General features: G+C 44.8%; 1 protein-coding gene across 1 annotated transcript in view; it reads left to right on the forward strand.

Moving 5' to 3' along the window:
* LOC120936192 (fibrocystin-like) overlaps positions 1-10,392 on the forward strand; it is a 123,461-nt gene extending 113,069 nt beyond the window's left edge. Inside the window, exon 6 of the mRNA XM_040348360.1 lies at positions 10,126-10,392. Within this exon, the coding sequence (XP_040204294.1) occupies positions 10,126-10,196 (71 nt within the window). The 3' untranslated portion in view covers positions 10,197-10,392. The remainder of the gene's footprint in view (positions 1-10,125) is intronic.
* The last annotated feature ends 15,750 nt before the right edge of the window (positions 10,393-26,142 follow it).

Genomic DNA, 26,142 nt, shown 5'->3' on the forward strand with positions numbered 1-26,142 from the left:
TCCCTTGACACCTGTGCCCGGTAAACCTTCATGTTATCCGGGGAGAGCGCCAACAAAGCCTCCTATTGGCCAGCTCAGTTAAATAATTAAGCAAGATGTTCTGCTTTAATGAGGCTGTATTACTGGTCATTTACTTTTCAGGATCAGGCTAGAAAACAAAGCGATAATGTATCCTAATTGTCTTGTGATCTATGCATACATTTCCCAGGGAGCATTGCAGGATTCCTTCATACCTGTGCCCCGTTGAAGATGTTCCTGTGGTACTTCACGTGATGCAGATAATCACTATCCCATGCTGATAGTTCTCAGTGGGCTAAAACTCTTTTACTTGCAGTTTTTTTGATTCAGCAAAGGTCATGTGAAGCTTAAAGAAACCCAGTGAGCGTGGGATTCACTTAAAGCAGAACTCCAGTCACAAAAACTTTCTTCTAAATTATATTTCACAATAGACACAAATGATATACATTCACTTTGTGTGTTCCAAAAAACTTTGCATACCCAGATATTACCCTAAAAAAATAGTGGTGACATCATCACTGTGCTGTACATAGCCTATGTAGAGAACAGAACTGTGGGAGGGGCCCATCAGGCTCCACCCACTACAGGAGGGGTGGAGATAGGATCCGTCACTCTGCACAAGAAGAGAGCTGTATTGGGGAAAACTTCTGCAAAGTGCTTGATTCCTACACAGATCTGGTAGAAATACACAAAGGACACCAACATTCAAGTAAGAATACACGTGACTCTTAAGCCCTGTACACATGGCCCAGAATCTCGTCAGGAAAAAAAAATTGTTTTTCCTGACGAGTTTCTTGGCAAGAATCTCTTGCCGGCTGAGTGTACACACGGGCCATTCAAAAGAATCGCCGTTCTTTTGAATGGCACGAACGCGGTGACGCCATCGACTACGACGAGCATGCGCTCATCACATTCGATACCGTCGCCGCCATCTTGCTTCACCCTACCTATACCTTGGAAGGTATAGGTCATGCGTTAAAGTCATTTCAAGCATGCACAGGTTTCCATGGAGAGGTAAGTATACACACGCTCGGGTTTCTCAGCAGGAAAACACTGCCGAGAATCTCACAACGAGAAAATAGAGAGCAGGTTCTGTATTTTTCTCGTCTAGAGTCTGGGCAGATTTCTTGACAAAAAACCTCAATGCCTCGTACACACGCACGGTTTACTCGGCAAGAAAGCTCTGCCAGCAGTTTTCTTGCTGGTGCTTGCTGAGAAAACATGCGTGTGTACGAGGCTTAACATTTAGAGAATATTTATTTTGACTTGATTTCAGCCTTAGACTATCATGAAAGTTGTTTTATTACTTGGTTAGCCATTGACCCTGAATTTGCATGCAAGTGAGGTCAGAATTTCTTCTGCAAGCTTGTTCCTGGGCACTGACTCACTAAGTAATGTAGAGAGTGGACTAACATGACAGCCATGTTTCTGCAGAGTAGATAAAGTCAAGGTATTTATTAAAACAGAGTGTAGGTTAGGTATTTAGTAATGATATTCTGTCAATTAAAAGTTTAAAATACCCTTTTTAATTTATATTTTATTTAATGGTGCTTGGAGTGGAAATTGGCGGATTTGTGGTTTACATCACCATGCTTCACTGTAGGGATGGTATTGGCCAGGTGATGAGCGATGCCTCCAGACATGACGCTTGCCATTCAGGCCAAAGAGTTCAATCCTTATTTCATCAGACCAGAGAATTTTGTTTCTTATGGTCTGATAGTCCTTCAGGTGTCTTTTGGCAAACTACAGGCAGGCTGTCATGTGCCTTTTACTGAGATGTGGCTTCCGTCTGGCCACTCTACCATAGAGGCCTGATTGGTGGAGTGCTGCATAGATGGTTGTTCTTCTGGAAGTTTCTCCTCTCTCCACAGAGAAACACATTGTGCTCTTGGTCACCTCCCTGACTAAGTTTGGCCGGGCGGCTTTAGGAAGGGTCTTGGTGGTTCCAAACTTTTTCCATTTATGGATGATGGAGGCCACTGTGCTCATTGGGACATTCAATGCTGAAGAAACTTTTCTGTACCCTTCCCCAGATCTGTCCCTCAATACAATTCTGTCTCGGAGGTCTACAGACAATTCCCTGGACATCATGGCTTGGTTTGTGCTCTGACATGCACTGGTAACTGTGGGACCTTATATAGACAGGTGTGTGCCTTTCCAAATCATGTCCAATCAACTGAATTTACCACAGGGGGACTCAAATCAAGTTGTAGAAACATCTCAAGGATCATCAGTGGAAACAGAATGCACCTGAGCTCAATTTTGAGTGTCATGGCAAAGGCTGTGAATACTTCCGTATATGTGTTTGTTTTTTTTCTTTTTTTTTTTAATACTTTTTCAACGCTTTTTAACAAACTTCTTTCATGTTGTCATTATGGGGTATTGTTTGTAGAATTTTGAGAAAATAATACATTTAATCTATTTTGGAATAAGACTGTAACATAAGAAAATATGGAAAAGGTGACGCACTGTGAATACTTTCCGGATGCACTGTAAAACTGGACACTGGCCTGTTGGGGAAGGGTTATTTTGAGGAGTAAACTTCCTATCTTTTGTTGCCAGTATCCAGTCACCTGATGGCGCCAGCATAACCCTATTGTTATGCATATGATGATGCTCTGTGTCCCAGGATGCACAAAAAAAAAATAAATACGCACACTCAGGAACAACTGCAGGAAAAGGAGAAAGCGGGAAGAAGGGAGAAACATTATAGTGTAGTATTAGATTTTTTCAAATAGCAAAAAAACTGTAGTAGCACATGTATTAGAAGTAGGATAGTTACGTCTGGTGAAATTGGTATACGCAAACGTAGTGTTGCACTTGTGGAAAATATGTCTGTCTCCATGCAGGGGAATAAAAGGTTGCTGTCAATGCTCAGGGGAGTCCAGGCCCAGGTCTGTTTGAAGAACATCAAGATGGTAAGTTATACAGTAAAACCTTGGTTTGAGAGCGTTTTGCAAGACAAGCAAAATGTTTTAATAAACTTTGTCTTGATATACAAGCGATGTCTTGATATAATAGCGTCATGTCACAACTGAGTATAAAAGAGAAGAGAGGCGCCTCTGAGGCCCTGTACACACGACCGAGTTTCTCGGCAGAATTCAGCCAGAAACTCGATCGGAGCCGTAGTCTGCCGAGGAAACCGACGAGGAACTCGTCGAGCCAAATAGAGAACATGTTCTCTATTTCCTTGTTAGTCAATGGGGAAACTTGGCTCGCCGAGATCCTCGGCGGCTTCACAAGGAACTCGACGAGCAAAACGATGTGTTTTGCCTGTCGAGTTTCTCGGACGTGTGTACGGGGCCTGAGTGTAGCAATATGGCAGTGCTGGGACAAGGCCATTTGGTGCCCAGGGCGAAGATGGCAAACTGCCCCCCCCCCCGGTTTTTAAGAAATAATCGTGTGTTGGCACAGTGGCTGCATGTGATGGCACAGTGGCTGCATGTGATGGCACAGTGGCTGCATGTGATGGCACAGTGGCTGCGTTTGGTGGCACAGTGGCTGCGTGTGATGGGCACAGTGGCGACAATTGATGGCACAGTGGCTGCGTTTGATGGGCACAGTGGCTGCATGTGATGGCACAGTGGTGACAATTGATGGCACAGTGGCTGCGTGTGTTGGCACAGTGGCTGCATGTGATGGCACAATGGCTGCGTGTGATGGCACAGTGGCTGCGTGTGATGGCACAGTGGCTGCATGTGATAACACAGTGGCTGCGTGTGCTGGCACAATGGCTGCATGTGATGGCACAGTGGCTGCGTTTGGTGGCACAGTGGCTGCCTGTAATGGGCACAGTGGCGACAATTGATGGCACAGTGGCTGCATGTGTTGGCACAGTGGCTGCATGTGATGGCACAGTGGCTGCGTTTGGTGGCACAGTGGCTGCGTTTGGTGGCACAATGGCTGCATGTGATGGCACAGTGGCGACAATTGATGGCACAGTGGCTGCATTTGATGGGCACAGTGGCTGCATGTGATGGGCACAGTGGCGACAATTGATGGCACAGTGGCTGCGTTTGATAGGCACAGTGGCTGCATGTGATGGCACAGTGGCGACAATTGATGGCACAGTGGCTGCATTTGATGGGCACAGTGGCTGCATGTGATGGGCACAGTGGCGACAATTGATGGCACAGTGGCTGCGTTTGATAGGCACAGTGGCTGCATGTGATGGCACAGTGGTGACAATTGATGGCACAGTGGCTGCGTGTGTTGGCATAGTGGCTGCATGTGATGGCACAGTGGCTGCGTTTGGTGGCACAGTGGCTGCGTGTGCTGGCACAGTGGCTGCGTTTGGTGGCACAGTGGCTGCGTGTGATGGCACAGTGGCTGCATGTGATGGCACAGTGGCTGCATGTGATGGCACAGTGGCTGCGTTTGGTGGCACAGTGGCTGCATGTGATGGCACAGTGGCTGCGTTTGGTCGCACAGTGGCTGCGTGTGATGGCACAGTGGCTGCATGTGATGGCACAGTGGCTGCGTTTGGTGGCACAGTGGCTGCGTGTGATGGCACAGTGGCTGCATGTGGTGGCACAGTGGCTGCGTTTGGTGGCACAGTGGCTGCGTGTAATGGGCACAGTGGCGACAATTGATGGCACAGTGGCTGCGTGTGTTGACACAGTGGCTGCATGTGATGGCACAGTGGCTGCGTTTGATGGGCACAGTGACTGCATGTGATGGCACAGTGGCGACAATTGATGGCACAGTGGCTGCGTGTGTTGGCACAGTGGCTGCGTTTGGCACAGTGGCTGCATTTGGTGGCACAGTGGCTGCGTTTGGTGGCACAGTGGCTGCATGTGATGGCACAGTGGCGACAATTGATGGCACAGTGGCTGCGTTTGATGGGCACAGTGGCTGCATGTGGGCACAGTAGCTGCGTTTGGTGGCACATTGAGGCTGCAATTAATGGGGGTTTTTTTTTAGTCAGAGAAGACAAGCTCAAAATAACACAAACATTTTTTTCTGCCATTTTTTTAAATAAAAAAATGGCAGAAAAAAATGTTTTTGTGTTATTTTGAGCTTGTCCAAAATTTTAAAACATGTTTCAAAACCGAACCGATGGACCGCTGCCCGATCGGACCAACTTCGTTTTATTCAGCACGTCGTGTGTTTTACGCCACTGCGTTCTGACACGATCAGATTTTGGACTGATGGTCCGTCGGACCATTTTCATGGGTTTTGTCCGACCGTGTGTACAGGGCCTAAGACTTGAGAGGCTGTGAGGTGGGCGGCGATGGGCAGAGAGTCGCTGATTGTTGCCATTACTAGTAAAAAAAAAAAAAATGTCCCGGATTTCATTTTGAAAATCTGGTCACCTTAGTAAGCCTATTTCTGACATTTGGTGTTTACAAGTTGAAAACCAGATCTTTTGCTAGAAAATTACTTAGAACCCCCAAACATTATATATCTTTCTTTAGCAGAGAACCTAGAGAATAAAATGGTGATTGTTGCAATATGTTACGTCACACGGTATTTGTGCAGCGGTATTTTAAACGCAACTTTTTGGGAAAAATACACTTTCATGATTAAAAAAAAAAATGAAAAAGTAAAGTTAACCCATTTTTGTATAATGTGAAAGATGATACGCCGAGTATACATATACCAAAATGACAGGCTTTATAATTGCACGCACTCGTGGAATGGCGACAAACTACGGTACCTAAAAATCTCCATAGGTGACGCATAATTTTTTTTTTTTTTTTACGGTTACCAGGTTACAGTTTCAGAGGAGGTCTATGGTTAGAATTATTGCTCTCGCTCTGATGATTGTGGCGATACCTCACATGTGTGATTTGAACACCGTATGCATTTTCTTTGCTGCGCAAGCTCGCGGGGACAGGGGCGTTTAATTTATTTTTCTTATTTATTTTTGTAATATAAAATTGTGTTTAAAAAAATAAATAAAAAATTTTGATCACTTTTATTGCTGTCACAGGGAATGTAAACATCCCTTGTGACAGTAATAGGTGGTGACAGGTACTCTTTATGGAAGGATCGGGGGTCTAAAAGACCCAAAATTCCTCCTTTGCACTTCAAAGTATTCAGATTGTTGAAAACGTTGCTTCCGTGTTTACACTGAAGAGACTGTATCGAAGCAGTTTGCGGTCTCCCACTAAGCACTGGGGGCAACAGATCATGCATCGGGTCTCCCGGTAGGACGGGAGGCCCGGTAAGAGTGGCAGAGGCAGCGGGGGGGGGGGGAATAACAACCGAGCGGCTTTTAGCGGCATCGGTTATTATCCCTGGAAAGCCAATCGCCGGCTCTACAAAATGATACCAGGATGATGCCTGCAGTTGCGGGCTTCATCCCGGTATAACCCCGGAAAGCCTAGGCCGCACATGTGTGTACGCTCGGCGGGAAGGGGATAACCCCCACTGTATTATTTATTCAATTTATAAGTATATAGCCCCTTACATATACATTTCAGGAAACTGCACCGTTGTACTGTATCATTTCAGTTCTCCAATCAGCAGAGAACATGAGATTTGCTGATTGGAGAGAAGTAGTTGTGACGGTGCATTGGCTGTATCAGACCGCTGGAACTAGATTGCTTTCCTTACCTAGTCACAAAGTGGTCCTTATCCCTGAAGAAGGCTGAAGATTCTGAAGATTTATGCTAGTGCTGGAGTGAAAATAATTAGCAAACACAAGCTTTGGCATTGACCTGTGTTATTTTACAGCAAGATACATGTGGGCTTTAGGCCAGGTTCACACCTATGCGAATTGAGTGCGGCTTAAACCGCATCCAATTCGCAGGACATTTCAAAATACATTGTTTTCAATGAGGCTGGTTCACATATGTGCGATGCATCCGCACTGCGCATTGCCTCCAAACCGTGTGCGGTTTTTATGTCTTGCGGTGCGGCTCAGGTGCGAATTCAGTCCCATTATCTTCTATGGGTACGCAGCTGAATTCGCAGATGTGTTCAGTTCTCTTCAGGAATTCTCTCATTCAGCTCAATACACTTCTCTCCCACTCTCCTCTCACCTGGAACTTCTCCCAGGTCTCCAAATTCGCATCTAAAACGTTGCTAATCTGCTGAACACTTCTCTTATCTCTCTGCAGAGATAAGAGAGCTGAAATTCGCACCGCACTAGTGTGATTCAGGCCTTAATGGTTCTGAAAAAGCCACTTGGTAGTGGCGGGTTTCTTCTTTAAAAATTAATTTCTGATGTTATCAGAGCTACATCCTTGGATAATATATTGGCTGTTTCTGACTGATTTTACTTATTGCCTGGAGTTGACCCTGATAAATTATTCATCATCTAGGTCAGTATTTCTCAACCAGTGTTCCATGGAACCCCAGGGTTTGCTAGGGGTTCATTGAGAACTTAACAATTTCTGCCTTTAAGAAAAGTAGTCACTGGGCCGGATTCAGATAGGAGATACGACGGAGTATCTCCTGATACGCCGTCGTATCTCTGAGTGCCAGCCGTCGTATCTATGCGCCTGATTCAGAGAATCAGTTACGCATAGATTTCCCTAAGATCCGACTGGTGTAAGTGTCTTACACCGTCGTATCTTAGGCTGCATATTTACGCTGGCCGCTAGGTGGCGCTTCCGTATAGTTACGCGAGGAATATGCTAAATAGGTATTTACGCCGATTCAGAAACGTACGTCCCGCCGGCGCATTTTTTTACGTCGTTTGTGTTAGGCTTTTTCCGGCGTAAAGTTACCCCTGCTATATGAGGCGTAGCGAATGTAGTATGGTCGTCGTTCCCGCGCCGGGTTTTGAAAATTTTACGTCGTTTGCATAAGTCGTTCGCGAATAGGGCTTTGCGTAAGTTACGTTCACGTCGATACCAATGAGGCTTCGCGGCGTAATTTCGAGCATGCGCACTGGCATTTTTTCACGAACGGCGTTCAAAAAAAACGTCAAATGCGTGGGGTCAAGTCAAATTTAAATAAAACACGCCCACAACAACCCAATTTGAATTAGGCGGGCTTACGCCGCCACACATACGTTACGCCGCCGTAACTAAGGGCACAAGTTCTTTCTGCATACGGAACTTGCGCCCAAAGTTACAGCGGCGTAACATATCGGAGATACGTTACGCCCGTAGAAAGATGCGCTCATCTTTCTGAATCTGGCCCACTGACTTTAATGATCTTTTTAGCTATCTGTAAGGGGTATTCTTCTCACCAATTGTAAGGAAAATTTTTCCCACTGACCACCAATATACGGAGCATTCTTCTACTAAGCAACAAAGGTAAGACACATTCTTTCCCCTGACCCGCAGTTAAAGGGACATTCTTTACACTAAACACCAATTGTTGGGACATTCTTTACACTGACCAACAGAATAATGGGGCCCTTCTCAAACTGACCACTAGTGTGAGGGAGTCCTTTTCCCAATGACCACCAATGTAAGGCGCATTCTTTCCAATATGGACCAATGCAAAGGAACATTGTTTCCACTAAGCATAAAGCCTCGTACACACGACCGAGAATCTCGTCAGGAAAAAACAGTTGTTTTCCCTGACGAGATTCTTGGCAAGAAACTCTTGCCGCCGGAGTGTACAGACTTTTGTTTCAAAAGAACCGCGGTTCTCTTGAAAGTAAAGAACGCGTGATGTCATCGCGTTCGACGAGCATGCGCTCGTCACATTCGATGCCGTTGCCGCCATCTTGCTTCACCCTACCTATGCCGTGGAAGCTACCGCGCATGCGTCAAAGTCATTTCGAGCATGCACAGGTTTCCACGGCGACAGGTAAGTATACACACTCTCGGGTTTCTCGTCGGGAAACAGGCCGACAAGAATCTCGACGAGAAAAAAGAGAGCAGGTTCTCTTTTTTTGTCGTCGAGATTCTGGCCAGATTTCCAGACGAGAAACCTGAATGCCTCGTACACACAAACAGGAATCTTGGCAAGAAGCAGTTTTCTTGCTGGTTTTTGCCGAGAAACCCGGTCGTGTATACGAGGCTTAATGGTAATGCCCATTTTCCCACTCACCAAGCATTCTCCCCTGTAAACACTAGTGTCAAGGGACCCATTTCCCAATGACCACCAATGCAAAAGAATCCTTCTCTCACTGAAGGAGCAGTAGGTGTTCCCCTATTAGTAGGGGTTCTTTAAAACCCCCCTTTTTTTTTAAATCAACACAAGGGGCAGTACATATATTCAATGAGAAATGTCCCTTGGCTGCTCTCTTAGTTGAAATCTTTAGTCTTCTGCCTTTGCTCCCCACCTCCCCATACGCCCACAGCAATAATCATTCAGTGCTGGGGTGGTTAATCCAGCTGCTGGAACTATCATAGGCACATGTCAAGACTTCCAACTATACCTGCCCTTTCTGCCCACTCATCCATTCATAGAAGCTTAATGAAAAGAACTCTATGAATGAAGAGGTTGGGTGGATGAATGAAAGGTCTGCCTCCTCCTTTTACAGAGCTCTTTTCATTGTAGGAAGCGGAAAGGGTGTGTGAGCAAGGTGCAGCGTGGTGTGGTGGATGGTAAACACACAGAGTCCACATCAGGCAATAAAGTTATATTGTGGAAAAGATTGAAATACTACTTATTCAGGCCTGGCAAGTAGGTACACACGTCTGGAGACATTTCTGAAGACTTGAAGATGCCAACAACGTCTGCAATGAGGAGCCGAATGAAGCCTGGCCAGTCCACACCCAAAGGGGAAGCTTGCTGATGAGGGATAGACAGTCCCTGCACTGTCCCCTCTTCTCATGAACGTTTCCCTACCTCTAAGCACTGTCCCTGCCAGATGGTGATCCTGTCCCCACCCTAGCCACTTGCAAAATGCTTGACAAACCCGGGAACTGAAATCTTAAATAGACTCTGCATGGCTAAAGATGGCCGCTGAGTCAACTTATTCAGGCCCAGCAAGTAGGCACACACGTCCGGAGCCACTTACAAACAGTGGCCTAAAAACTTGAAGATGCCAACAGCGTCTCCCTACCTCTAAGCACTGTACCTGTCAGACAGTGATCTTGTCCCTACCCTAGCAACTTGCATAAAGCTTGCCAAACTTGGAAACTGGAATCTTAAATAGATTAACGATTTCTCTTTATACATGTGAATGTACTCATTTACATTTGTATTGTTAGTGCAACAGTCTAACTATAACTATTCTGTCTACCTGTATAGGATTCAAACAAAGCAAACCAGAAAGATCTAAGAAGATTAGAAGATTTACCACCAGGAACAGAATATCCTAAACCCTCAAAAGTCTCAAGCACCGACTGCTGACAGTTTGACAAAAAATCCTGGCATTGAAAAGACTGTGAAGAACACTAGATTCAGATAAAGGTCCAATACAGAGTTGCATGACCACCATAGATGTGCGCAGAGGGTGTGCCAGGTGTGCTTAGGCACACCCTAATTACCCTTTACATCACAGATTCCCCCTACTGCCCTGGCTCCCCCCTTCCCCCTGCAGTGCTACCAGCTTCCCTGAAAGGATGTTTTAGGATGAGTGGAGGAAGGGGCCGATAAATATGTAATTGACCATCCCCTTCTGAATGAACATCATGAGTGATCAGTAGTGTGTGCTTGAGCTTTGGGGTGCACACCCTAATGCAGTACGCTGCGCACACTTATGATGACCACACTAATAATACACACACATTTATTTCAATATATGTTCTTTTATGTTCTGCAAGATGGTCTAGAAGTCTAAATGAAAAGTACATTCACAACTACTATGATCATTTGTACGTTACTCCAGGTAGTTCTTTAATTCTAAGCATCTCTGTTACCAACTTATATAACCGAACATTTTTAGGAGATGTGACCATCATTTGCATCACCAAAGATAAACACATAGGAGGGGATTTAGTAAAAGGCAAATGCACTCTTTTTTCTTAGTAAATGTAAATGTAATAAAGATTCACTTGGTAGAAAATACCCAATCAGGTGCCAGGAAATTTAAAAAAAAAACATGACTGGATGATGGAAATCAGCAGAGCTTTACCAAATTTACTAAGCTCTGGGGGAAATGAGTGCAACTGTCTATTTGTCTTTCACAAATAAACCTCATTGGCTGCGTTACCTTTTTTATTTTTCTTAAGCACTTCCCGCCTGCCATATAACAGTATGACGTGCGCAAAGCAAAGTGGTTATGTTTTCCTGACGGGGCGTTGTATGACTTCCAGCAGGATAAGCCGCGATCGCGTGCCCGTGGGGGTGCACAGCGTGGCGATCAGTGGTGTGGGGTGTCAATGTGACACACTGCATCTCCGATCCTGGTAAAGAGCCTCTGACATAGGCTATTTACCATGTGAACAGCTGTGTCCAATCACAGCAGATCACAGCGTAAATAGGAAGAGCTGCATATTGGCTTTTCCTCCACTCACGCTGACAGACGCAAGTAGAGAAAGGCCGATTAGCTGCTCTCCTGACAGAGGGCGTCTGCCTGATTTATTATCAGCACAGACCACCAGGGATGCTACCCAGGACCACCAGGGATGCCCACCATGGATGCCCACCCAGGGACACCAGGGATACCACCCAGGACCACCAGGGATGCCCACCATGGATGCCCACCCAGGGCCACCAGGGATGCCACCCAGGACCACCAGGGTTGACAATCAGTGCCCATTAGAAGTGCCCAGCAGTTATGCCTGCCAGTGCCCCCTCATCAGTTATGCCTATCAGAGCCATCTATCAGTGCCCATCAATGACACCTATCAGAGCCGCCTATAAGTGCCCATCAGTGTCACCTATCAGTGCCACCTATGAGTGCCCATCAGTGCTGCTTGTCAATGCCCATCAATACTGCATATCAGTGCCCATCAGTGTTGCATATTAGTACTTCATCATCAGTGCTGCATATTAGTGCTTCATTATTAGTGCCCATCAGTGCCACCTCACCAGTGCTGCCTTATCGGTGCCCGTCAGTGCAGCCTCATCAGCGCCCATCAGTGAAGGGAAAAAAAATTCGCCCCGAGGCGATTCAGTTCGCATGTGTTGCCCTATATAAGTTTTTCACTCACTCACTCACTCACTCACAAAATGTTATAACAGAAACAAAGAAAAACATTGGGCTAGATTCAGATAGCCCTGCGTAATTTAGTGCGGGCGTAACGTATCCCTGATACGTTACGCCGCCGTAAAAATTAGGGAGCAAGTTCCGTATTCATAAAGGACTTGCGCCCTAAGTTACGGCGACGTAACGTATGTGGGCCGGCGTAAGCCCGCCTAATTCAAATGGGGATGATGTGGGCGTGTTTTATTTAAATTATTGTTGACCCCGCATAATTTATCCTTTTTTTACGAACGGCGCATGCGCCGTTCGTAAAAGAATCACAGTGTGCATGCTCGAAATTCCGCCGCAAATCGTCATTTCTTTTGACGTGAGCGTAAATTACGTCCAGCCCTATTCGCGAACGACTTACGCAAACGACGTAAAAAAAATCAAAATTCGATGCGGGAACGACGTCCATACTTAACATTGTGTACGCCTCATAGAAGCAGGAGCAACGTTACGCCGGAAAAAGCCTTACGCAAACTACGTAAAAAATTCCGCTGGGCGCATGTACGTTTGTGAATCGGCGTATCTAGGTAATTTGCATATTCTACGCCAAAAACGACGGAAGCGCCACCTAGCGGCCAGCGTAAATATGCACCCTAAGATACGATGGCGTAAGAGACTTACGCCAGTCGGATCTTAGCCTAATTTCGGCGTATCTTGCTTTCTAAATACAGAAAGAAGATACGCTGGCGCAGCTTTGAATTTACGCGGCGTATCTATAGATACACCGGCGTAAATTCTTGCTGAATCTAGCCCATTGTTTTTTTCAAACTTTTTTGTCTTTTTTTTAGTTGTTTACCAAAAAAAAAAAAAACCCCAGTGGTGATCAAATACCACTAAAAGAACGCTCTATTTGTGTGAAAAAAATTATAACAATTTTGTCTGGGTGCAGTGTTGCATGACCGCGCAATTGTCATTCAAAGTGCGACAACGCTGAAAGCTGAAAATTGGTCTGGGCAGGAAGATTGTTTGTTTTGGCGAGTTGGGTGATGGCATATTTGGGTTTGCCTGAATATATACACATGCTGAATGCCTTTGTCTGATCTGTGGAAACTTCCACCATTCATAAACTCAGGTAATTAGGATTCACAAATGATCCTCTGCATATCAGCCACATACAGTATGCTCCCAGTGAAATATATAGTGTACTAGGTATGCATGAAAACATGCCGAGCCACCAACATGTCCTCATACCGTGTTTCCCCAAAAATAAGACACCGTCTTATATTTATTTTTCCTCCAGAAATCACACTATGGCTTATTTTCGGGGGATGTCTTATTTTTTTTACCGGCAAGTATGGTACAACAGTGTGGTACAACAATCTACATTTATTCAACTATCCCCTGGTGTTTGTGTGGGGTGAGAGACTGTTGCTGGTCAGTGCTGGGGAGAAGCTTTACTTCTTCCCCTGAGTACAGAGCGTCCTGCTCCTCACTTCACTGAGGAGACTTTTTACTTTCACTTTCACCTGACAGGGGGAGCCGACCTTACCGTATTTATGGGGCTGCCGACACCTCTCCGGTCACTGAGGCCCCGTACACACGACAGAGTTTCTCGGCAGAATTCACCGAGAAACTCGGTCAAAACCCAGATTCTGCCGAGAAACTCTGTCGTCTGTACAGTTTTGGCTCGATGGAGCCGCCGAGGAGCTCGACGAGAAAATAGAGAACATGTTCTCTATTTTCTCGTTGTTCTATGGGAGAAGGCGGCCCGCCGAGCTCCTCGGCGGCTTCATCCCAGAACTCGACGAGGAACTCGACGTGCTTGGCACGTCGAGTTCCTCGGCCGTGTGTACGGGGCCTTAGAGATACCGTGGAGCAGATAAGAAGGGCTGCACGACTTCTTTACAGCTCCTGAGCTCCGCACCAGTACAGTACGCCTATCACGTCTTGTTTTCCCGCCCGCGCCGCTACGCATACGACACGCCATCGCTACGTCTTATTTTCGGGGGGATGTCTTATATTTCGATCTTGCGTCGAAATCCTGCTACGGCTTATTTTCGGAGTACGTCTTGTTTTCGGGGAGACACGGTATTACTTTCTCAGAGTATACACCTCATTGATAAAGAGGTCCATTCATAAAAATTTCATTTTTAATTCTTTATATCAATAAAGCCATATAATAAGTAGAATTCAATGAATAAACTCTGACTGAATATGAACAGGAATTTGTTTATATTCATTAAGTTTAATAAAAAGTAATAAAAAAAAAAAAAAAAAAAGTACAACGCTCTATTGCCTTTTTTTGAATATTTCTATTAAATGTTGTTGTTGTTAATTTTTTTTTTTTTACAAATGTAAAAAAAATTGTTCAAATATTAGCTTGCAAAATGTAAAGACACAGTAACACAATTGCGTTCTCTGTGTTAACAGTGCAAACGTTGCTATTTTGACCCCTTTCCTTCAAGCATGGGTTGCATCTTAAAGGGGTTGTAAATGTTCCTTTTTTATTTTCTAAATAGGTTCCTTTAACCACTTCCTGCCGGCCGTACGACTTTGTACGGCCGCAGTGTGGGTGGCAATTCCCGGGAGGCTGTCTATATACGGCCTCCAGCCACTGGGGGGCGCGCGAGTGCCCGCCGCATCACTGAGATGCCGATGCGCGTGCCTGGCGGCCGCGATGTCTGCCGCGCACCCACGATCGGCGGTTACACAGACAAGGATGTGGATCTGTGTGTGTAAACACAGAGCTCCACGTCCTGTCAGGGGAGAGAGGAGACCGATTCTGTGTCCCTTGTACATAGGGACACAGATCGTCACCTCCCCCAGTCAGTCCCCTTCCCCCACAGTTAGAAACACTATGCAGGGTACACATTTAACCCCTTCCTCACCCCCTAGTGTTAACCCCTTCCCTGCCAGTCACATTTATACAGTAATTAGTGCATATTTATAGCACTGATCGATGTATAAATGTGAATGGTGCCAAAAATGTGTCAAAAGTGTCCGATATGTCCACCATAATGTCGCAGTGCCCAAAAAAATCGCAGATCGCCGCCATTACTAGTAAAAAAATAAATAATAAAAAATAATAATAATTCTGTCCCCTATTTTGTAGGCGCTATAACTTTTGTGCAAACCAGTCGCTTATTGCAACAAGTAAAAAATATTGATTTTTCTTTCAAAATTGTCGCTCTTTTTTTGTTTAGAACGCAAAAAATAAAAACCGCAGAGGTGATCAAATACCACCAAAAGAAAGCTCTACTTGAGGGGAACATTTTGTTTGGGAGCCACGTCGCACGACTGCGCAATTGTCAGTTAAAGCGTCGCAGTGCCGGAAGCTGAAATTTCACCTGGGCAGGAGTATATGTGCCCAGTAAGCAAGTGGTTAAGCTAGTGCATTGTTGGTTCACTTACCCTTTCCTTCAATTTCCCTTCTAAAATGTTTTTTTTTTTTTTTTTTTATCTGAATTTCTCACTTCCTGTTTCTCCTCAGTAAGCTGTTCTGGCTGACTAACCACCACTCGGATGATGGGGGCAAGCTTACTGAGAAGAAAAAGGAAGTGAGAAATTCAGACAAAGAAAAAAAACATTTAGAAGGGAAATAAAAGGAAAAGGTAAGTGAACCAACAATGTACTAGCTTAAAGGAACCAATTTAGAAAATAAAAACGAACCTTTACAACCCCTTTAACATTGGCCGAGGGAGGAAAGTGCAGATGATATGATCAAGGCTGGGCGATTTCTTTCTGACCACCATTCTGGTTGGGGGATTAGCCAGTGTTAGGGTGCAATGTGCATTAAGCTATTTTTGTTATTTCAGATTATATTTCAGAGTTTATTTTTAATCCTTCATTTGTTTCTGTCATACTCTTTTTTTGTTTTGTGCCACAATGTAGGTTTCGGCACCCTATAAAACAACACTGGCCATGCAACTGTGAGGACTGATACTGACAAGCATGATAAAGAAGCAGTGCCTGCACACAGAAAAGTGGTTGTTAAGTCAGAAGGTTTTTTATCTTAATGCATTCTATACATTAAGATAAAAAACCTTCTGTGTGCAGCAGACTCCTCAGCACCCCCCAAATACTTACCTGAGCTCCATCTTTATACAGCGATGTTGAAGGATTGTCTCAGCTGCCTGGGACTCCCTTCCTCATTGGCTAAGACAACAGTGCGGAGCTATTGGCTCCCGCTGTTGTCAATCAAAGTCAGTCAGCCAATGAGGAGAGAAAGGGGGTGGAGCTGGACCACAGCTCCATGTCTGAATGGATACACAGAGCTGCAGCTCGGCTTGGGTGCCCCCATACCAAGCTGATTGCTGTGGGGGCGCTCATCAGGAGGGAGGGGCCAGGAGAGCAGAAGAGGAACCTGAGAAGTGGAGGATCCGGGCTGCTCTGTGCAAAACCACTGCACAGGGCAGGTAAGTATAACATATTTGTTATTTGAAAAAACAAAAACGAGACTTCAATATCACTTTAAATATACAACATCCAGAATACATGAGGGTTCTTCAAAAAAAGTATTGGGACACCTGCCTTTACACGCACATGAACTTAAATGACCTCCCAGTCTTAGTCCGTAGGTTTCAATATTGAGTTGGCCCACCCTTTGCAGCTATAACAACTTCAACTCTTCTGGGAAGGCCGTCCACAAGGTTTAGAAGTGTGTCTATGGGAATGTTTGACCATTTTTCCAGGAGTGCAGGCACTGATGTTGGACGAAAAAGGCCTGACTCACGGTCTCCGTTCTTATTCATCAGGTTGAGTTCAGTCAAGTTCCTCCACCCCAAACTCACTCATCCAAGTCTTTATGGACCTTGCTTTGTGCACTGGTTACCCCTTCATGTTCCAAAATGACTGCACATCAGTGCACTAAGCAAGGTCCATAAAGACATGGATGAGCAAATTTGGGGTGGAGGAACTTGACTGGCCTGCGCAGAGTCCTGACCTTAACCCAATAGAACACCTGTGAGAGCGGAGACTGTCCAACATCAGTGCCTGACCTCACAAATGCGCTTCGAACAATCGTCCTCTAGGCCTTCTAGAAGAATGGTCAAACATTTCCATAGACACTCCTAAGCCTTGTGGACAGCCTTCCCAGAAGAGTTGAAGCTGTTATAGCTGCAAAGGGTGGGCCAACTCAATATTGAAACCTACAGACTCAGGCCTCGTACACACGACCGAGTTTCTCTGCAAAAACCAGCAAGAAACTTGCTGGGATTTTTTTTTGCAGAGGAAACCGGTCGTGTGTACATTTTTCGACGAGGAAACTGTCGAGGATCCCGTCGAGCCAAAAAGAGAGCATGTCTTCTTTTTCCTCGACGGTGATGGTGAAACTTGCCTTGTCGAGTTCATCGACAGCCTAACAAGGAACTCAACGAGGAAAACGATGTGTTTTGCCCATCGAGTTCCTCGGTCGTGTGTACGAGGCTTAAGACTGGGATGCCATTAAAGTTGATGTGGGTGTAAAGGCAGGTGTCCCAATACTTTAGACAATAAAGTGTATTTCAGCTTACCACTCCTTAGATGTGGTGGCTGTATTAGTGTTTTTTTTCCCGTTTTTATTTCTACTTTTTCAATTTTTACCTGGCAATCTTAAAAAAAAACACATAGTAACAACATCCTGACCTAGGGTGAAAATGCTTACTCACTTGACTGTATCTATGGAGCAGCGTTGTTACTCCAAGCTACACATTGATTGTCACTACGCAACACCTCCCTCTTTCCCTATCCTTATGGTGGAGGTGTTCAGTAGTAGTCCACAGAAAATATATAGACAGAACTGTTAATACAGGTGGCTCAACGCGATTGGCACTGCGCTGACAAGCCATTCACCTCTGCAGCTAGGGGTTTGGATCCCGGTCTCGGCTACATGTGAATTGAGTTTGGTGGTCTCAGCCCGGCTCCCGGTGGGTGTGCTATGCGAGGTAAGCCTGCGCTTAGTACGCCCACCCCCCTCCAACAAACACCACCACACTTACACGCACTCGAAATTGGGTTAACATGCACGCACTTTGACCACGTGGTCTCTAAAAAAGAGAGGCGAAGGACTAACGGGGCTGGTTGAGCGGGCTAGATCCTCTCACTCCCTTTGCCCCATTGGGCTTCAAAGCGGAGCAGGTAGGGTGGGCTATGTGGGAGGACCCCCTCACACACCTGCCATTGCCACCTGGGGCATGGAGAAAGGTGGCAGATTGCCTCTGGGGGAGGCCTGCCTACTCCCAACTCCTGCAGTCCGGCTCCTCTCTTGAGTACACGCACAAAATACACTTTGAAAAAAAAAACTGTTAATACTGCTTGGGATTTCTGTGCAGCAATGGTAGAGAGGGGCACAAGAAGGTAGAAGCTCATTGGGTTCTTGGCACTTATTGAACAGACATAACAAACACTTTCGATCCTGTATTTAACAGACCAAAATAGAGAAAAAAGGAGTTCATTGTTGGGGTCTGCATACACCTCAAAATGTATAACACTATATCCTACTTCCCTCCTGAAGAATATAATACAACCCTTGGAGGGTTGACCCGGGTATGATGTTTAGAAGATTATTGAACAATGTAAAGAAAACTGTTCTCAATGTAAATGAAAGCACATCAAATAACTATACCTCACAAATCTAAGAAACTAAGCGCTGTTGTGAAAAAAATGTGATAAAAGCAACCACAGCGCTGACGAAAGAGACAAAAGAAACAAACAAAATACAGCAGCCAGAGAATATATAATATTAAACAACACGAATCCTAAGACAATAGACCTAGTGAGATAAAGCTGAAGAGACTAATGCCCTAGGACTAAAGAAATATATAATCAATAGAACCCAGTGTTCAAGTTAAAGCAACGGAGAGAAACAAAAGAATAAATCTGAAAAAGTTCACTCAAAGAACTGGAGAGACTGGAGGGAAAACAGAAAAGAAATCAAGAATAGTAAAAAAATTGGGGAGACAACAACTTTAGGAGAACATTTTGATGAAAGACTCTCATGCACATGGATTACGTTTGGACTATTTTTTTTTATTTTTTTGTGGTTTTGAGTGTCCTCATGGTTGGAGTCATTCTGGTCAAAAAATAAATCCATCACAGGCTTGAGCAATTCAATCCCAATCTACGGTATTTAAAAAAAAAATACTCTGTACAGGCTTTCAGTTAGAAAGATGCAGGCAGATTGAATGGACTATGATAGTGCTGATCAGCACACTCGTAGTCCATTGAGAACTACAAGCCGTCTTGTCTGCTGTCACAGGGAAATGGGTGCTGGAACATGTTACATGGTGCAGTCTGTACTCCCAGGTGCAGTCTATACTCCCCGCTGTAGGTGGCACTCGACCCATGCAACAATGTAGAAGGGGAAGGAAGTTGGGAGGAGCTTAGTTCCTCAATGACTTCCTGCGGTCACAGGGTGACAGCTGTCCGATTGGGCGCTGGCGCCCCATGTGACTCCAGCAGCCAACTTAGTTCAGGCAGAGTCTATTTTAGACTCCCTCTCCCAGGTTTGGTATACTTAATGTGAGTGACTACTTTAGGGAAAGATTCCTTGTCTGGCAGGAATAGTGCTTAGAGGTAAGGAAAGGTTCTAGAGGAGTAGGAACAGTGCAGGGATCACCTCTCTTAGGGAAGCCTCCCCTTTGGGTGTGGCCTGGCCAGGCCACATTCCTGCTGCTCGTTTCAGATGCTGGCAACATCTTCAAGTCTTCATAGCGCTGTCACTGTTCGTAAATGGCCTCAGACGGGTGTGCTTACCTGTCAGACCTGAATAGGTTGTGTTGAGCCTTTCTACAATATACCTTTATTGTCTAACTCTGATTCTGTGTATTTACTGCCCGCCAAATCACTTGGCGGCAATTGACAGGATATGCCACTCTTTGCAGCTGGTGCGAAAGGAGAAGGAGGGATCACAATGGTGCCATTAGGAGCGGCCTTGGCCTTAGAGCCAAAGTGTAATGGATCAAACATCTCTATCAGAGTGCGAGGAGAGACTGGAGAGTGCCACGCACCTGTACCAGTTTCCCACCCGGCTGATTACAGAGCTCTCCATTAACTCCATATACAAGGACGCCCGAAGAGCAGTGATGGTGGTCCCGGAGTATTTACAGGCCATCCCAAAGCATATTGTGGCACACCTGAAGGGTCTGTTTGGGGAAAACGTAACAGTCCCTGAACTGAGATGTAGGCTCTTCATCCGCAAGCAGCATGAGGATGATTACCTCACCCAAAATCTGTGAAAATGACTGGAGAAGAAGGATGTACACGGATGTATAAGTGCCTCAGACAAATTAGTATTGGATCAGTTTGTGAAGGGGATGAAAGCCAGCATGAGGGCCACAGCAGAGGGACTCGGATAAAGACTGGAAATGCTGATGCTTTTTCGTACCTGTCACAGTTCGTAAGTGGCCCCCGGATGGGTGTGCCTACCCAGCGGGCCTGAATAAGTTGTGTTGAGCCTTCCTACAATATAACTTCATTGCCTAACTTGGATTCTGTGTGTTTAATGCCTGCCTAACCACACTGCACCTTGCTCAGCACACCTCACACACCTATAGGTATAACATGTAATGAAGGTGACCTTAGCCTTTAAGGCCCTAACACCAATTATAGATGTGTCATGGTGGCAGAAAGAGGTTAAAAAAAATCATTCAGCGTGTTTTTTAAAAGCAACCTGAATTGAAAATGATATTAGTCTTTTTCAGTCCTCTGCACAACAGAGCCTAGACGAGAAGAGGGAGAAGCAGCACAAGGAGCCAATCAGTTATCCTGCAGTGCTGACAAGAAACATCCTGATAGTCTGCTGCTTTATCTTCACTATCCAATCACAGACCTAAAGCTGGGGCAACCCAGTTGTATTACATAACAATACTAGTGAAAATTAGGCTCTTGACTGGCTATGATGCCCGGCAGGGCTCCGCAAATCTACAGAGCAGTGGTCACTCGGCAGAGGTGCAACATGGCCTTTGCAGAAGTCAGACTTAGCTCTTTAATTAGCAAAAATCATGCTACCTGCTGATTGGAGATTTCTAATTCTGACATAGAAGAAGGAGTCTTGATCTATCTGTAGAGAGATCACTACTTATATGCAGAACACAAGAAAACTTCTTTGCAGCATGCTGGCAGGGGACTGGCTTTTTCACTCAGGCTGTGGCTGCTTAATAAAGACAACAACTGTAAGGCCTCGTACACTCGACCGAGGAACTCGTCGGAAAAGACACATTGTTTTCCTCGACGAGTTCCTTGTTAGGCTTGTCGAGGAACTCGACAAGCTTGCTTTGCATACACACGGTCAAGACAAAATCTCCTCGTTCTCAAACGCAGTGATGTACAACACATACAATGGCAGGGGAAGTTTGATTCCACTGGCACAACCCTTGGGGCTGCTTTTGCTAATCTCATGTTACTGCGTGTTAAGTAAAAGTTTGGTAAGAGACGATTTGCACTGTTCAGTCTGTTACAGCGTGAAAAATGTGTTATCTCCATTACGAACACTACTTTTACCAAAGGTGCGCTCCCATCTCATACTTTATTCTGAGCATACGCTGGTTTCTTAGCATAAACACGATCGTGTTTCTTGTCGAAAACCAGCCCGTCGAGGAACACAACGAGGAAATTGAGACTCCCGTCGAGGAAAAAGAGAACTTGTTCTCTTTTTTCCTCGTCGAGTTCTTCGACAGTTTTCTCGATGAAAAACGTACACACGACCGTTTTCCTCAGCAAAAAAGCTCTCCCACCAAGTTTCTTGATGGATTCTATCGAGGAAAATGGTTGTGTGTACGAGGCCCAAGGCTTCATGAACACTACAGCTCCTAAAGTTGAGTTTAGTAGCTTTTGGTGTTTTTGTTTTTTTGACAAAGCTCCTAAACTCAACTCCATGTACACATCCTTTTAGAATCGTTTAGGCACTGCTGCGGTTAGGGGAGGTTCAAGCGACCTCAACCACCATCTCCTGAACGCAGAAGAATCGTGAATAGGAAAAATTTTGACCGACAGTCGCAAAACATGGCAAAATCACGGTAAAACCATGTTTTCCCGCCGTCATAATAGGCTATGTGTACATGATACCTAATGCCGGGTACAAACGGTTGGAATTTCCGACAACAAATGTTTGATGTGAGCTTGTTGTCGGAAATTCCGACCATGTGTAGGCTCCATTTGGACATTTGCTGTCAGAATTTCCAACAACAAAAATTTGAGAGCTGGTTCTCAAATTTTCCGACAACAAAACTTGTTGTGGGAAATTCCAAGCGTGTGTTCACAATTCCGAAGCACAAAATTCCGTGCATGCTCGGACTCATGCAAGACAAGTTTGAGCCAACATCCGTCGGAAAAAAAATCCACAGTTTTGTTGTCGGAATGTCTGATCGTCTGTACGCGGCATTAGACTTTGCACAAACACAGACAGTCTGCTGCGCTCGGGAGCTTGATCAATTAGTGAACAACCAGAGTCCTCCGTTGGGATAGGGAATGACCAGGGATCTTGCTGCCCTCCTCAGAATATTTGGTATTCTTGAGACTAAAATGTAAAAGGAAAAGAAGGGCGCACCAACCTAGTGCATTACCAATGGCTAGGTCTAATTAAAACTTTATAAATATCATGAATACTCACACAACAAGTAAAAAACAGGCATAAACCTGACTCCATCAAAGGGATAGATGCCTCCAGAAGGTCTACTACTGGAACAAAACAGCCGGATAGTCCATTATTTTTTGGCTCTGAGGAAGAGGGTCCGCCCTCGCAAAGCGTAAGCCATAGCTGTAATCTATGTTGTCTGGACTCTCCGGCTGTTCTGGTTCCAGTAGGAGACCTTCCAGAGGCATCTATCCCTTTTTTGAGTGATGTTTATGCTTGTTTTTTACTTGTTTTGCGAGTATTCATGATCTTTTATACAATTTTAATTAAACCTAGCCATTGGTAATGCACTAGGTCAGTGTGCCCTTTTTTCCTTTTACATATTAGACTTTGCACGCCTTTTTTTTTTCAATGCATCTAGAATTTAGCTGATTTAAACTGAGAGTTCAGACGGGGCATTAAAGCAGAAATTAAAGTTACACTGTTACATACCTTGAGCAGGCTGGCCTTTTATTGCAGAAGAGAAATGCAATAAAGATGGCCGAAAACTGGCACACAGGATAAGACTCTGGCACCGGCGAGGGACCGGTTGGAGGAAAGGTGAGTATCATTCCCTTTAGTTCCGCTTAAATCTTCTACCAGGTTGGGTCAGTTGGCTTTAAATTTTTCACTGTGTTGGGTCAGTAGGCTTTAAATCTTCCACCGGGTTGGGTCAATCGGTTTCCGATGTCTAGAAGTCAGTTGGTAGGTCATTCTGCATTGATAACAAGTAAGCTTCCATGATTATCTCTCCCAGCATGTAACAGACACTTGCACACACCTCGCTATATCATAGTGGAATATTCTGCCTTTGCCCACACTGACTTTCTCTGCCCTTGTTCACTCTCCTACATAACCACGACCTCAATCGCTTCAGTGAAAATTACCTAGAATATTCCACGTCTGCCAGAGAAGATGATTTACACTCCTGTAAGTGAAGACACCATCAGGAGACCATAACCCCCCAAAAAAGATAAAACTGCCGGTGCTTAATGAACAGGTCCTAAGGCACTTTCTTCAAGAGGGTATTTGCATGTCCCAGGTGGCCACTGTCGTCCTCTAGCTTCTGCGTAACGTTCAAATCAAGGCATGGCTGTCGCTGTGACATTGTCCTATAGATATGCATTCAAGGGCTTATTTTTTAGCCTCTATCCCTGTATTCATGTAGCAGCTAGGCCTAATCAGAGTCCCCAGCTATCTCTGTTCTGGAGGGACTGCATATCTTTGGACCTCCAGTTCCCGTGTTTCTCTTTCTTCCATAGCTTTCACTTCAGGTACAATGTAAAAAAAGCTACAACTATATGAACTGTTTTAGGGTCCTTTCACACGGGGCAGCTAGTGGACAGTAAAACAGGCATTTGATCTGCTGACTGCCCACCTACAAGCTTATCTGGTGCAGCTCGGGTGAGTACACAGTGCAGCAGCCATGATGTTATGCATCATGGTGCAACAATTTCAATAAGACATGCCGAGTTTGACAGGCATATCAGTAGAATATACATCATCAGGAGACTCTTCTACATCATATGAATTTAATGCTAAAAATAAATAGATTCTGTTTTTTGCCCATAGTTAGGGAAAATAACTGGTGAACAATAGTAACAGCAGGCTTTCTTCTGGAGTCTGTTCTTAAGCTGGTCTTACACTTTGTTGGAAAGGTGCTGTTTTCAGAACATTTGTTAGATTATCTAAAAGTTAAAGGGGATAACTTAACAATCGATTTTTGACCAGAGAAAGCAAGAACATAGACAGAAAATCATAACCAATAGTCGTAATTGCTCCCACCTGTCAAAATGAATTGGTCTGAAAATCAAAACATTGACATGGTACTCGAAAGAAAAGTCGTTTGAATTTAGTCGAGTCCATTAAAGTACTATCCAATGGTCGGACAAGCCAATTTTATACTTTTTTGGCCGAACATTCGAATGATGTTCTACCAGTATAAGGCCAGCTTTAGGCTGAACATAGGGGCGTACATACAGGGGTCGCAGGGGTCACCCTTGCAACCCGTCCTCCTGCTCCAGGGGGCCCATGCAGCCCCCCTGTACACCTGAATAGGAGGGCGGTGGGGGCATGTAGAGGAATTGATCTCTCTATGTAACTGTTGAATGCACGCATCTCCTCCTCTCCCTCCCGCAGACATTCAGCGGCTGCAGAAAGGAAATGGGGGGCATCGGTTCCTCTACATGCCACCCCTAATTGGCTTTTTGTACTGCTTCTTCTTCCCCCCAAGAGACTAATATCAGCTCAAATTTGGGTATTTACACTGCCATAATAAAATGATGGATTATTGAATACACAGCTCCATTAGTGTACCGGTATGTCATTTGTACAGTATCTCCCGTTAACAAATTGAAAACGCTCTACAAATGTATCCCCCAAAAAAACAAAGGATCTTGTTCCATTGCTTTGTATGATTATAGCAGGTTCATTCTTAGGGCCCATACACACGACCGAACATGTCCGCTGAAACTGGTCCGACGGACCAGTTTCAGCAGACATGTTCGGTCGTGTGTACGGCCGACCGGACAATTGTCCGGCGGATCGGACAGTTTCCAGCGGACAAATGTTTCTTAGCATGCTAAGAAACATGTCCGCTGGAAGCCTGTCCGTCGGACATGTTCGGTCGTCTGTACAGACTCACCGGACATGTCCGATCGGCCGAAAGCCCTCACATGCGTCAAAGTGATTTCGACGCATGCGTGGAAGCATTGACCTTCCAGGGCCGCGCACGTCGCTGCGTCATCATCGTGGTGACGGCGCGGCCACGTCACCGCGTATCGTGTCCGCGCGGATTTCTGTCTGATGGTGTGTACAACCAGACAGACAGAAATCCGGCAGAGGACGCAGCGGACATGTCCGCTGAAAACGGTCCGGCGGACCGTTTTCAGCGGACAGATCCGCTGGTGTGTACGAGGCCTTAGAGAACAAACAATCAAAATAATGTAGATTAAAAAAAAAGTTCATATACTGTATATGTTAAAGTCTGTTTGTGAATTGCAAGTTTCCTACCAGGGATCCAACTTTCAGGCTCCAGGGAGAACTTTTTCACCTGACAGTCTATGTTTTACTGAATGGCTGTTTTGCATCATAAAAGTAGAAAACACGGCATACTAAAATATATGCAGATTGTATGCCAAAGTAATATCACCAAGCTGCATGAAAATGAGATGCAAACAATATGCAACAAAAAGCTTCTCAGAAGTTCTGTGATAACAAAAATCGTTCATATCAATATCTGTCATGATTTTTAATTAATCCTTTAATATAAAATTCTTACAATATTGCATATTTTGTTTACTGAATACATTTAGAGGTGTTCATATCTGCAAGTCATTGTAACAAAGGAGGAAAATATGGTAAAAGAAAGAAATGTTTACAAGCAGAATACAAATACATTTTATTTTCCAAATAACTTTTATTGGTTTGTTAATAAAATTATATATATATATATATATATATATATATATATATATATATATATATATATATATATATATATATATATACAGTATATACCAAGGTTACAGCACTATACATTTATTTAACCACTTAAGACCCGGACCATTATGCAGGTAAAAGACCTGGCCCCTTTTTGGGA

The sequence above is a fragment of the Rana temporaria genome, chromosome 4, assembly GCF_905171775.1.
Source record: "Rana temporaria chromosome 4, aRanTem1.1, whole genome shotgun sequence".
NCBI lineage: Eukaryota > Metazoa > Chordata > Amphibia > Anura > Ranidae > Rana > Rana temporaria.